Genomic DNA, 14,439 nt, shown 5'->3' with positions numbered 1-14,439 from the left:
AAGCATATACATTCCATGAACACAGATGGCCTCATCTAAGAGTGGCTATGCCTTACTGTTTGTGAAAGCAAAGGTGGAACATTCATGCAACTTTTCAGTGAAGAAGGAAACTGTTTTCATGTATCCTCTGCAAGAAGTTCATGAGCAACTTATTTAGTCAAAGATCATTTTACAGAACCTCTGTACAGCCACCAGCTGAAGATGGCCCTTGTAGCTCTTATATCATGCACACTCTGTTCATCCCCAGAGTCCTTCAAATTTGGGTGTCCATATGTAAACACTTGCCTAAGCTTTGAAAGAACCAGATCAAAGACAACCCTTCACAGCTTCAGTGTTTCCTGTACTTACCACCTCTGGCAATCTGCTATCAATTTATAAAACAAATCAGCTACAGTTTGGGGGAATAAAGAATAAGACTCTACTAGATTTCAAATCATCATTTTTTAATTTGGAATAACTCTGAATCTGGAGATCACACTGTGCCTCAAAGCTTCCGTGTAAGCCTGAGTTACGTCAGGTAGGGAGAGAGTTCACTGCTGCTGTGTTTGTTCAGCAAAGAACATCCTGGCAAGTGAAAAACACAAGCACACAATGAAAGATTTGTGAAAACAAGACTGGAAGCAGCCAGCTCAGTTTCATACTGCAAATTGTTGGCAGGAATTCAACTCCTTCTGCTGTTTTTCTCGCAGGCATATCTATCTGTGTGATGTCACCATATTCAGCAAGGGAGGGAGCCAGAACAAACTGGACTGACAGTGTCTTACAGCCTGCCAGCCTCTCAGCACATGTTGTTACTATACTACAAAGGATGTCTGGAAACAAAACGTGCTCTACAGATTCACAGAGCGTACCCCCTCCTAGAGACAGCTACAGAGAAATGCCTGTGGAAAACGTGTGTGGTGGGGTGGATATAAAACCTCAGTTTTGGCCAATCCACCTGCTTTGTAGTTTTATTGTAGGAAAAGTGAGGTAGGAAACTCCCCCAAAACTCAAAGCCAGCTCTGCAGCCCACACTCTCCCAGTGGTCACTGTCAGTGAATGCTGCACTCCCTGCAGACATTTTAATACCATCAGAAGCTCACAGGATGCTGGGACTGTCTTTGTCCCATCACCACACGTCTGCTTGTAGCAGGCATTGTGGTTGGAATCCAGTAGGTGTAAACAAAACACATTCACACCAACTTTATTTTGGCTCCCTTCTTTAAGTCATCCTTAATTTTAACCCCTTAGAGGGAGAATCTACCACAACCAGTATTTACAGAACCATTCCTGCTGCAGTACCTTTGTTTCTTAGCTAGGGAGTTACAATCCAGAAGCACTGAGAGATGGCTTCTGAGAATTCATGAGGTGTCACGGTCTTCTGAATGTCTGTTTTTAAACAAGTGACAAACTGTTAGCCTCATGTCAAACAGACCATGCTCTTACAAAGGTCTGCCTCAGATGCTGAGGCTACTGGGAAGAGGAGATGAACCAGAAAAAACAGAGGGGAAGTACGACCTACACCACGTGAAGAAAATCATTTACAACATGAGGAAATATGTTTCAGAGAGCAGGGCACCACAAAGCCTGGATTCCATGCTTGTTGGATCAGTGGCTAGGGAAGAAAATCACTTCAGTTTCATGCCTCAAAAATCAAGATTAATTTTATATTACCAAAGTAATTTTACAAATAATGTGGGTTTTACTGTATAAAGGGAAAACAACACAATTTGGGAACACCTATTCAGTCATAGCAAGTTGTGACAGCAGTGGGCTTAGGTTTTTTTAAGCTGGTCAACAACTCATCTCTCTCTTTGTATCTTTTTCTACCCAATCACAATTCTTAACATCCTCTCCAAACAGTGTGATGAACTAAAACATGAAGCAACTGTGAGTAACCACAGAAATTCCTTAAAATACCTTGTGGTCAAGAAAACTATGTTAAACGTATTTTAATGGACAAATGAAAAACTACTACAGTAACACATGTAATGTATGCCTGTTTGCCTGTTGCAATGGGTATTTTATCTCCAGTTCACTCAGTTGAGCCTCACTGGAAAGAAAGCAGCGTATTTACTGGCAGGATGACAGCCTAAAACATGAGGCTACATTAAAAACAAAGTTAAGGGAGAAAAGCTAAGAACTACAAGCATGAAATACATACTACTTCCTAAGAAAAACATAAAAGGGTTGTTTAAAAAGAAAAACCAAAAGACATTAAAAATAAGTGCTGCTGTTTAAGGACTATTAGAATGGAGAGAACACTGAGAAGCTGCTACAAGAGTAAGGTGAAGTGTGAAGGTTAATAGCTTAGGTATTAGTGCAGTAAATAGAGGCTGAATTCTATGCTGTGTTTATGACACCTACAAACCTATGAAAAAAGCAGTGTAAATACTACTTGGGACTGACTTTCACACTGAAGAAACTGCCTTACTGTGAGACATGCACAGAAGAACTTCACAGAATGACAACTGGAAACACAGTCAATCATTAAATAACCTTCCCAGAACTAACAAGTCCTCTAATCAGAGGATTAAGACAATTCAAGATTTGGACGTCACAATCAGAATCACATGCCAAGACTCCCTGCCTGCAAACTTTGGGGGAGGGGGGAACTGAAGCTCAAATTTCTTTATTTGCAGTATAAAGGAACTCCCCTCATTTGACACTGATTCAGGAACCTGGCAGTTCAAGTTGCTGAAGTTTCCTTTACCCAAAGCTGTATTCTGTAAGCTCTCTCCTACACTTGTCCCAGCTTCATAATTTTCAAGAAAATAAAGGATGCTATCTTGGGAGCAAAACATGATTCTATCCCTCAATTTTAAAGAATACTTAGAGTATTTTTAAGAAGTCGTGGACTTCCAGAACTGCAAAAGCAAAACACACCACTCAAATCAAAAGCAAACTAAAATCTTAACTCCTCTCACTAGAAACAGTAGGAATTACACCACACTTTGGTTTTTGTAAGCTCCTAAGTAATTTCTGTGCATATATGTGCATATTCAATCTTTAAATATTGTACATCACTTGACTTCAACATCAGCTGCATCCCTAAAAGAAGCAGAAATACTTCAATTAGAAAGAAACCTCATGGTTGTTCTAAATACAGAACACAACACATTAACATGGTAAAAGAGAAGACACAAAAGGAACTGTGATTGAGAATTTAGTGCACATTGGAAATATCTGTCTGATACAATTTGTAGTGTCCAGATTTCCTGTTGATTGCATATTTGTACTCAGTTTAAGAACATGGAGCTTATTTTTCAACTAAATTACAATACTTCATTTAATATTTATACTTATTAAACTGTTCTTCTCACCACCACTATGACTGAAGATAAAACTGATGGGAAACTAAGGGAAAGGCAGGGACAGAATTACCTGCCCTTATTCTCTCTGCTGCTTCTTCCCTTCCTGTGCAGCAAAGCTACACTGGAATCGAGCTGTTGTTTATTTAGCAGTGAACTCTTATCACCCACCCTCCACCCTCTCTGACCATACTTTAAAGCTCTGCAGTAAATAAGGTTGCTCATTTAACCAAACTTCAGAAAAGCATCATTCCATATCCTCCAACAAACTCCAGGACAGAAAGGACCAAGCCTAGGGATCTAGCCAACACACTGAACTGTTCTCCTTTTCAACCAGCTGTATCTGTACTCAGCTTCTGCTGAACCTGTGCCAGGGAATGCCATTACAAACCCCTCACTGACACAGGAACTCATCACTACATCAGATGTCTTCCTACAGTCACAGATTTTGCCTTTAAGTTACCATTAACTCCAAATACTGTGAGAGTCCCTCTTGGTACCATTCCACACCTTTTCACCTTAAATGCACAGCACCCACCATAGCTGTCCATGACAGTGAGTCCACTTCTCACATGCTCACACTTGCTCTATTACAAAGAGCTATTTCACCTGCTCACTAACCAGCTGAATCAAGTTGAAAATGATTTTTTAGCACTTGAATTTCCACAGTTGCACCGAGTAAAGCTGGAGGCCATCTGTTATAGTCCTTTTATAGACCTTTTTTTTTTTTTTTTTTACTGAGTTACAGCCTTTTCATTCCACTGAACCAGCTGGAAGAGAGTGAATCCTAATCCTCCCCCAGCTGGGAGCCAAATCTCGAAGAGTGCCCTTAGAGATCCAGGGTGAGCTCTGAAAACGTAATTACAATGCTCTGGCTGCAGATCATTTATGTACTCCACCCAAAACAAATGAATCCACAAATGCCTTCCCTACCAGTAATGGGATAGTCCTTTGCTTTAAGACATGGAGCTAACAGTTATTAACCTAGAACAGGCACAATACAGCAACAGATACTGTATGCTTAAAGGCCTTCAAAACAACTATCATGTGACATGAAGCCAAACTTCAATGTATATGAACTTCCTAAAAAGATACAAGAAGTTTGGCTTCCTGTCACAAGCAGGAATGCACATTGGGATCTAGGACTATTACTTGCCTGAAGGAAGGCCTAAAGGATGCTGCCACATGTATAAAACCCAACAAGTTAAAGTGACTGGTAAGTCCCACCAGGTACAAACAGCAACTTCAAACTAGGAAAGAACACACATAACAGAGCAGTACAGGGAACCTGTGTTAAATATCCCTCTTATTTTCCAGCCAGAACAGTTTTCCCATTTATTTTTTTTTAAACTTTTTTTCAGGAAGCACTTTCAGATTTTTGTTTTTATACTCTCAGCTGCACTGCAGAGCAATGTTAAGATATTTACTTAAAGGTTGCTACAGCCATATCCGGTTCTAACTGACATAAAAGTTTCAAGGAGAGGCAAATGGAGATCAATTCATGCCATCTCTGTTGTTTTTTTTTTTTAATTGTGGAAGAAACAGTCCTACTACTGTTCTGAGATCAAGTTTCAAACCCTCTGGAAACATTCTAATGTGAACATCAATTATTTCAAGTTCTCCTCCAGTTGACCTGTTATTTTTTCTTTTAATAATAACAATTTCATAAACAATATTGTAGCTTTCTAACCTGTGTTCTGTAACAGGTGTCAACAAAACAGTACTGTGTCCAGTTCTGGGCCCCCCAGTTCAGGAAGGATATCGAGGTCCTGGAGCAGGTCCAAAGGAGGCAACTGGGCTGGTGAAGGGACTCGAGCACAGACCCTATGAGGAGAGGCTGAGAGAGCTGGGGTTGTTCAGCCTGGAGAAGAGGAGGCTCAGGGGAGACCTCATCACTCTCTGCAACTCCCTGAAAGGAGGTTGGAGCCAGGTGGGGGTTGGGCTCTTTTGCCAGACTACTTTCAACAAGACAAGAGGGCAGGGTCTCAAGTTGTGCCAGGGGAGGTTTAGGTTGGATATTAGAAAGAATTTCTTTACGGAGAGAGTGATCAAGCATTGGAATGGGCTGCCCAGGGAAGGAGTGGATTCTCTGTGTCTGGAGATCTTTCCAAAGAGCCTGGATGTGGCACTGAGTGCCATGGGCTGGGAACCACGGGGGGAGTGGATCAAGGGTTGGACTCGATGATCTCTGAGGTCCCTTCCAACCCATCCAATTCTATGATTCTATGAAAACAAAAGCAGGGCAAGCTGACTTACCTAGAGCTCCCAGCCATCAGACCTTCATCTTACTATAGCTTAGTTCATCACAACAATGTACCAGGAGACAGTTCTTTGCTCTTAAGTGGACTAAAAATTACTGTATTGCAAGTAGCCTTCTAGTAGTGCAGTAATTCTCACATCGTAGCAATAGCACATATTAACTATTAAACAGTGCTTATTAACTGTAGCCACACTGCAAAATCAGGCACAGACCACAGAAATGGTAACTCTGATTCCTATTTGTTTTATATATATAATTTATCATTTATCCAGTGAGTGGATAAACAGAACATGCAGTGTAACCTCAAAACCAGGAATAACAACTAGCAGGAATTTTCAAGAAATAAAACTGTTCCTCTGGACAAATACTAACATATAGCAATTTTTCCTGAAGAAAAAAGAATAGTTTAAAAAGTACAAGTCCTGTTTTAGTCTGCTAGTATACTAATAGCACATGAAACTGAAGTGACATTTATACTTAAAGAAATATTTCATGCATATTTAACCAAGGTTATGTAGGAAGTGCACTGTCACAGTAGGGTTACTCTAGAACCTGGCTTGTACAGTATTACTCATTCCTACAGACTGCACTGATGGATGGCAGACTCAGCCCTGGACGTTCTTTTCTCCACAATTATCACCACTTTGGCCAACCTAATGTGGGAGGCCTGACATCTACACTTCCTCACTTCCAGCTATGTTGAAGGCACAGTGCTTGTCTGATGCTCACTCAGGAGGCAGCAACTCAAATGCCTTCTCTTTCATTACATTCTCATTTTGAGCTCCCTTTTAGGTATTGCAAAAATCTGCCCCACCTCCCCCTTCTTCCTTTCCACAACAAGGGTCAATACTGCAATTCTTAGCAGTCTGTCACCTATCACAGAACTAAGATGAAAGTTAAGTTTGGCTTTTAGTCCATCTTGTCACAAGGAATGCAAAAACAGCTGTTATCTGCAATTCCCATTTTAGCTTCTGAACTACAGGAAACCAAAAAGAAAGCCCTAAAAGCCCACACAAGTGAAGATACACTCAACACTTGAAACTGAAATTAAAGACAACTCATTTTTTGAAGATCACTGTCACTAAGAGGCAAGTAAACTTCAGCACTGAGTTCTACACACCAGCAGCTTCTTTTTCTTTCCCATTCTCAAGTACCCAATAAGTCAGTAAAGTGCAGAAAGATTATCATCTGGGGTATGCATAAAAACAGTACAAACAAAAAACCCAAACCACAAATTGTCATAAAAACCCTGCAGAATAGGAACTGGATTTCATTTGTTTACCAGTCAGTCAATGCCAGCAGAATCTACATAGATGTTTCCATACCACATCTTCAAAATTCCCTAAGAAACCAGTACCAAATTCAGCATGGGTTACAGAGCACAGAGATGGTACATGGAGAGCAGAAATCTAGGATGCTGTTTTAAAGCACACCAAAAAACCAAACGATAAAATTAGAACTTATTGAAAAAATCCCTTGCAAAATTTCTACTCTAGTTCTTCTGTATTCTAATGTTACTGAAACTACTGTCAGTGTTAGAGCTGCTCAGACCTGAGCACGTGGTGAAGAACTAGGGTACACATTTAACAGAGGAAAATGCACTATACTTCTGACTGTGTTTATGCACACACAAGAACCTGATACACTTATTTTTCCAGGGGAGAAAAAAACAAACCCCAAACCACCCTAATGTATCCCATTTTAAGAAAACCCTGGGGAACACTTGATCTGAAAGAATATCCAGCTGGCCCTGAGTTTTGGCACATTACAGTAAGACTGAGTAGGCTGTAAAACACACTGTGTTAATAATGAAATGCACAGCTAACATCTTCCACTGTTACTACCACTCTCCATCCAGCTGCCTCGTGTGCAAGGTTTGTTTACATCCAGTTTTCATACCATTTTAAAGCTGTACTGATTTCGTTACACATATAGCTGGAGAAATACAACATTTGTAGACTGAACACTTGAAAGACAGAGGAAGCTGCTGGCATTTTCAGCAAAGCAATACTTAACTCCATTCCACCAGCCCACAACACAATGCTCCAACTAGTTAAGTACAGTGTGCATAGTGGAGCTGTCATAGTTAAATCAGAACTTCAGATAAATGTGACTGGTGATAATGCAGCAGCTGGACTTTTTTTTCAGGAAGAAGAGTCCTACTGTAGTTTTAAGTCTTCACACCTTAATAGATTACAAAGCTGACTTGAAAAAACATGAGCAACACACACTCAAAGTCCTGAGGCTAGAGAAAAGGTCAAAAACCTTAGGAATGTAGGATGGAAGAAAGGAAGTGGGGGAAAAAAACCCATAAAAATATGAGAAAACAACAGAAGAATAATTTGCTTTGTATAATGAACTCCATTTAAGAAGGGAAGCACACCAAAGGGAACAGAAGTCCATGATTGTTCATAACAGCACTTCTGTGATTTCTACACCCTCTGATTTCACTCTACATCTCTATATCCTATATACCTCTTCTTCCTATTTCACAACAAAGCTGTTCTGGGACAGGAAGCCTCTATGACAGCATTAGGTGGCACCTGCCAATCAGTGCTTCAGTTGACAGCCAGTGTTTCCCTGTTATATGTATTCAAATAAGAAGCCAAACTGGCAGTCGAATAAAAATGTGAAAATAAGAAATAATCTCAAGTATGCTCTGCAAAACCACCTCACCTTAGAGTGAGGAGGCTTAGTTCCTATGCTTTGCTAACATACATACAGTAAGCCTGTTACTGTACATTCTGTCCTGCTGTACAGAAGTGTTAAGATGTAAATACCCCACAACAGTTCATTTGCAGTTTTCAGGTCCACAGTATAAGTCACAATCTTAACACTTCCTCTTATCACGCTTAGAAGTTTGGACCCAGCAGAATCCTAAAAGTGCATTTCTAACTCACAAGATGCAAGTTAAACTAATCATTGACCTAAACTGTGATTCTATATTGTTACATTGCATCAATCAGAAGAAAATGTCCATGCAAAGTCAGTCTTACCTTATCCTTTTCATGAGGAAGGAGACACACTGGAGGCAGACAGGAAAGAGACTCAAAACTCTCCTTCCCATCAGCATTAGTGGTTGCTTTAGTGTTGAGCTGGTACAGAGGTCCATCTTTAAGGAGCCTGCCATGGCCAACAGCACGTTTAACAGCTAATCGTAATTGCTGGTGAAAAATGGAGGCAGCACTTCCCCCAAACAATGCAGAAACATCTTTCTGACCTTTCAGAAAGCGCTCGATGTTCTTCAGGGATGAGCCACTGGACTCAGCCAAGCCCTCAATTGCCCGTTTGATAAGTTTGTTCCAGTCCACGTTTGGTTTACCATCCAACTTGCCATGGTTCCGAGGCTTTGGAAGTGCTATTCTCCCAGGATTATCAGGATCCTTGTAGGAGTTGAGACCCTTGTTGGAGACTTTTAAGATAGTTCCATCTTTAACACTCAACTCTAACTGTTCCAGAACAGTTTTGCGGTCCAAACCGTGAGAAGATGAGACTGCATTGCATATCCTCTCCTCTGAAGGACGCTGTTTCTGCTTCTTTACCTTTTTGATTGCCTCCAAAATCCACTCTGTATACAACGGGTTGGCGAGTTTTACCATGGTGAAGGATTCTGTATATCCATAGAGTCGTTATCCTTTATCCCGATGCTGAACAAGTTCCACACAACCAGAAAACAGATTCTCGAGTGAGGGGAAGCAGCTAACCATAGCATACACGTTTTCTGTTCTGAATTACTCCTCCTTTCTCAAGCATTATTTGTTTTCACACTAAAAAGATGAAAGCAAAGTGATATGAAATTTCCTCATTCTTTCCAGTAAATCTACCAGATTCAGACAAAGTTTTTCCACGAAGGGTTAAAGATTTAAGCACATCTCACCTCAGCTCCTGGTCTGCACACTCCCAATCAGAAGAACTGTAACATTAGGCCTGGAAGAAAACAAGAAGAAAAACATTTCAAAAAATAGTTAGGGAAAAAGAAAAAAGAAAAAGGAATTAAAAAAAAACCTAGCAGCCACTATTAATTCATTAAACACTGAAGAGACTTTTAATCCACTATACAGATCTGAAACATTGCTGAGCACAGCCTAAATTAAAACTGGGGGGGGAAGAGAGGAGGAAGAAAACCCACAATAAACATCTTTAAAAAGCAGCAGCTCTATTCATTTTTGGAAATGGAAGATACTGCCTGAAACTTCAACAGAAAGAAGTACAAATAGCCAAGAGTCTTGAGCAAACAGCAAGAAAGTTTCAGAGCTCTTCTAGGAGGGTAATCATAGGTCTGATTCCCTCCTGCTAAGAAAAGCTATGACAGTTGTTTCATCAAGGAAAAAAGTGAAGAAACGCAGCTGGAGATTGTAATTAAATGTTCCACTTTTAGAGACCATAGAAAAGAAGAACACAACGTTATAATCTTCAGTATAGATGAAGCACACTGCAAACACTTGAGGACAAAGTAACAGGTGACCACACACAATGAAGAAGGAATACTTGTGGCGCTGCTTATTAAAGATGCAGATGGAAGGGTAGAGGCTCTACTTCACAGCCCTTAGTTGTCTTAACAAAGACTCTTGCTAAGTGTGATGACAATCTGCTGTGCTGAAGTCCTACTACAGAAGTACACTAACCAAGAAGGGTTTATAAACGGTTTATTTAAAAAATAGCAATTTTCTGCAAGGGAAGTTTTAGTCACAAGCTTGTCGTCAACACAGCTCTTCCACTTTGCTTTCTAGTAAGTACTGAAGAACTTATCAACACAGATAACACATTTGCATAGAGACATCAGACTCAATTGCACAGCTCCATACAAGCCCGTACTGGAAAGATTCAGAACTGCTGTTCAGCCCGCAAAGGTCACAGCACTGCTCCGAGTTCTTTTACTCCACGAACAACTGATGCAAAGGGAAAAGCTGCCCCGAGAGCCGCCTGCCCAGCAAAGCCTGCTCCTGGGGCGCCCAGCACGGCGGGATCCCCGGGCCGAGGGCGCAGCGCTCCGTCCACAGCGGAGTCCCGTGCGCAGGACGTTACGTAACCGACAGGCCAGGCCGGGGCGGCACCGGGACGGTCCCACCGCCGGGTCGCTCATTCGCTCGCTATCTGCGTGACAAGCGGTCCCTGCACCTGCTACCGCTCGTCCCCATCCTCGTCCCAGAGAGGCCCCGCGCACGGTGGCCCGAAAGGGCCACTGCCTCAGTCGAGGCGCTCACACCAGCGGAATCGGGAGAAACGGGGCGCAGGCCACAGCCCCGGAGCCAGCCGGGCCCCACGCCGCTCTTCACCCCCATGGGGGCGGGCAGTGCCGCCCGGCTCCTCGCACCGGCTCGGCCGGGCCCGGGCCCGCGCCGGCCTCAGCCGCACTCTCACACGCCAGAGCCAGAGGAGCTCAGCCCGCAGCCCCCCGGCCCGCACCTCCCTCCTCATCCGCGCCGCGCCGTGGCCGCCGCCTCCTCGGGGTGTAGGCCCGGCGGGCCCCAGGGGAGCGGGCGGCCAGGTCCGGGCCTGGCGCAGAGCTGCGGCGGGGCCGGAACAGGCCGCGAGCCTGGAGCGCCCAGCGGGCCTTCCCCTTCCCCAGGCCACGGAGCTCCCCAGCCGCCTGTCCCCGAGCTCCCCGGCGCCAGGCACCCGAGCCGGGCTCGTGCCGGCAGCGCTACTTACCGAGGCCTGCAAGAGGCGGGCACCGGGAGGCAAAGGCCAGACGGCGGCGAAGCCCGAAACTGACACGGCGGCCATCTTGGGTCCGGAGCTCTGCGGCGGGGGGAGGGGGCGTGGGAGGGGAACAGCCCGCGGCGGGCGGGGGCGCGCGCGGAGAACAGCGCGGCGGGGCGGGAGCGGCCGCAGCCGGGAGGAGCCGCGGGGTCGGGGGCGGCAGAGCGGGGTCTGGGCAGGAGCGGGGCGGGAGGGGACGGGGGCTCGGGGGCTCCGGGACAGCGCGGCCTTCGGTGCTGCGGGGAGTGTGCGGGGCCCGGGGGCGTCGGCGCTCGCCGAAGCCTGACTGAAACCGGAGCTTAGGAGGGCGCCGCGGGGGCGCCTCGCTCCGCACCCCTGAGGGACGGGTGCCGAGAGCCAGGCGGGAGCGGCGAGGGGGCCGGGGCCAGCGATCTGCACCGGTGATAGATAGATGGCTGTAACCAGGAAGGGGGAATCCCGGCTCCTGGGCTTGCCTGAGCTGGCGCTCGGGTTTCCGAGTGAGGCGAGGAGTTGGTGCGGGATCCTGAGGTAACTGCGCCCGGGAGTTGGGGAGCGGGGGTGCCCTGGCTGTGTCTCTGCTCTGTCTCCTGGCACCTTCCTGAGGTGTTTGTGTGACTTCTGAGCTCTGCAGAGCTGTGAACCTGGGACTGGCGTGTGCTGGAAGATGGCAGGAATAAAGAGCAACTTCTGCAGCCTGCTTTCTGGGTTGTATTTGAAAGACTCTCCTTTTGTTTTCTATCCTGAGTTGCTGTGTGCAGTTCTCTTACTTTTTCTAAGCTCTAGCTCAGTTTTCCAGTTGTGTGGACGTGTAAGAAAGGCTTTTTTCACCATTGCCTCGAAGGACAGCTATTATGTAAAGCTTCTCATTTTAGAAAAGAAAAATAAATCTTAAAATAAATCTTAAAAAACATCTGTTGTGGGAACGGAGCTGGTAAAGCAAGCTTTTAATTTTTTTTCTGAATTGCTTTATTACCTTGAGGGGAAAGAAAACTTCTGAGCAAGAGGAACTCGATGTTTTAACAGTTTTCAGTGTGGAAGGTAAATGTTCTCAGTGAATTACTACTTGAAGCCAGTGGAGTTTGAGGTGCTGTTGTACAGTTCCATTTCTGCCAGGCAGGCTGTTAGAAGTCTGACCCTGCCTTGCCAAAGAGTTGCTTTCTCCCTACAAATTAATCTCTTCCATCTTCCTGCATCTTCAGAATTCGTGTGGCTCCACGCTGCGTGGCTTCCAGTGCCTCAAATAAAAAGTCTGCAGTGTTATATTTATAAAAGCTAATGGAGATATAAATGAAGTTTCCAGATAATGAAGTAAGAACGACTAAGGGGGTTTAGTACATAACTGTGAGACTCAGTTGTGTTCCTACAACACTGAGCATCAGTCTGTAGACAATATTCTGTTTCAGAAGTGGCAGTAGGTTATTAACACCCTTGAATAATTTATTTCTTGTTGGTTATTATAAATTTTAAAATGGCCTGTTTTCTCCTACTTTCTTTTTTATGTTCACTGCACGGGTTTAACAGTTAAATCATCAGAATTCCTGCATATGGCAAAGTACAGATAGTAATAAATTATTTTAGAATAAAAACAGTGCATGGGTTGGCAGCACTATTTTGTAGCACTGCTCTTTGACTGTGATTAAGTTTTTCTGGGGGTACATGTGCTGTAACTGAAGTGTAATGCCCTTCAGTCAGCAGTTTTAATCAGGATATTAATCAGGAAAATTAAATTCTATGTTGGCAGCATCTCCTGCCATATTCTCCTTTTAGGTTCCGGTTTCTATAAGGTCCTGAGCCACTCTGACTGTCAGAACAAAACATTATTTTTGTGCAAACAGTGTGTGAGCAGCCAGGCAGCATTTCTGCACTAGTGAAGAGTGGTGTAACAGCAAATTGTTCTCTGCAGGACCTGAAAAAGACTGAATTTAAAGTAGAAGTGTTTTTCCCTCATTATTTTGGTGTGCAGAAATAATTAATTACCCCATGGTTCCTTTGGTTTTGGTGCCAACGTTTTTGATGCCTGAAGAAACTGATGTAACTCTAGTAAAAACACAGACATGAACTGAGTAAAACACGAAGAACTTTGGTGAGGGGTGCTAGCAGTCAGAGGGAAATGGTCGTTTTTAAGCAATGTATGATGCAGCCAAAACTGAGTTGTATTTCATGAGACAAAAATTAAATGTCCTTACTGAAAAGATACACATCCCATGACTTGGTTTTAGGGTCCAGATTAAAATCAGAAAGGTTTTAGTTCTCAGCCAAACGTATAAAGCCTTGTTGGGGGTCAGTTTAGCCATGTGCTGCGTTTTGTCTGTGATATCAGTCCCCCATAAATAGTTTCCAGCAGCCTCATAGGCTGATACAATAATCTTAACAGTATCTTTGTTAAAAGTGTTTTTATTAAAATCACAATTATTTTAAATTTAGTGCTGTAATTAAATGACAGATTATTAGTCATTTTTGCTCTCACATGTGTAATTCGTTACAGTAATTTGAATTAGACATGTAAAACCATTATAGAGTGCTTAAAAAATGTATGATACAAATAATGAACAGGGAAATTAATGGCATTTCTCCTTTGTTGTTATAACAAAAACCTCATCTAGTGCATGCTGAATTATCCAGTACTTTAAATAAAGATGTGTGTTAGCATTAAAGGTAATGTCAGAGTAAATAAAACTGACCCCTGCCTGATGCCTTCCAAGGTAACAGAGGTTGTGTGCTTTTAATGGGTCAGAAATTGCTTTTTTTGTTGTTCCTGTATTTATGTTTGTTCCCAGCAGAGAAGTAAAATTGGGAAATTATTTGGAATGGCACCTGCCTGACTCCTGATTCCAGAGATTCGCCTTCGATGATGAGACACGGGTTCTAATTATGCAGAGCAGTCACTTGGCTCAGAGTTAAAGTGTGTTTTGCTGGACAGTTGTCATTTCCCTGGCAGCTGGCTGATGTCTTCATTGGTGTTATCACTCTGCAGTGAGCAAAACCAGAAAAATAATACGGTGGGAAACATTTAACTGGCTGCTCCTCAGCGCAGGAGCCGGGTTACCTCACACCATTCCCGCAGGACGCTGCTCACCCGAACCTCGAACGAACGGAGAACCAGGCGTGGCTGGCAGAGCCGCGGGTCCGGGGGCTACGAGGCGGAGATGGAGGCTGGAAAGTTAGGGGATACCCTCGGGGTGGGGGGTCCTGGGGAGACCCTTG

The 14,439-nt window shown here is 43.7% G+C and overlaps 1 protein-coding gene across 2 annotated transcripts in view; it reads right to left on the bottom strand.

Moving 5' to 3' along the window:
• Positions 1 to 11,288, bottom strand: part of KAT6A (lysine acetyltransferase 6A) — a 32,809-nt gene extending 21,521 nt beyond the window's left edge. The window contains exons 1-3 of one of the 2 annotated variants that reach the window (XM_030463918.1): positions 11,203 to 11,288; positions 9,428 to 9,477; positions 8,547 to 9,317 (exon numbers count right to left, since the gene is read on the bottom strand). In XM_030463918.1, coding sequence (XP_030319778.1) covers positions 8,547 to 9,149 — 603 coding nt within the window. In that variant the 5' untranslated portion in view covers positions 9,150 to 9,317; positions 9,428 to 9,477; positions 11,203 to 11,288. Of the gene's footprint in view, positions 1 to 8,546; positions 9,318 to 9,427; positions 9,478 to 10,365; positions 10,524 to 11,202 lie in introns of those variants that run through there. The other variant, XM_030463919.1, reaches the window with a different exon arrangement.
• Between the last annotated feature and the right edge of the window lie 3,151 nt (positions 11,289 to 14,439).

The sequence above is a fragment of the Calypte anna genome, chromosome 22 (assembly GCF_003957555.1).
Source record: "Calypte anna isolate BGI_N300 chromosome 22, bCalAnn1_v1.p, whole genome shotgun sequence".
Taxonomy (NCBI): domain Eukaryota; kingdom Metazoa; phylum Chordata; class Aves; order Apodiformes; family Trochilidae; genus Calypte; species Calypte anna.
The sequence above is the reverse complement of the archived record's forward strand: the minus strand, read 5'-3'. Positions and strand labels throughout refer to the sequence as shown.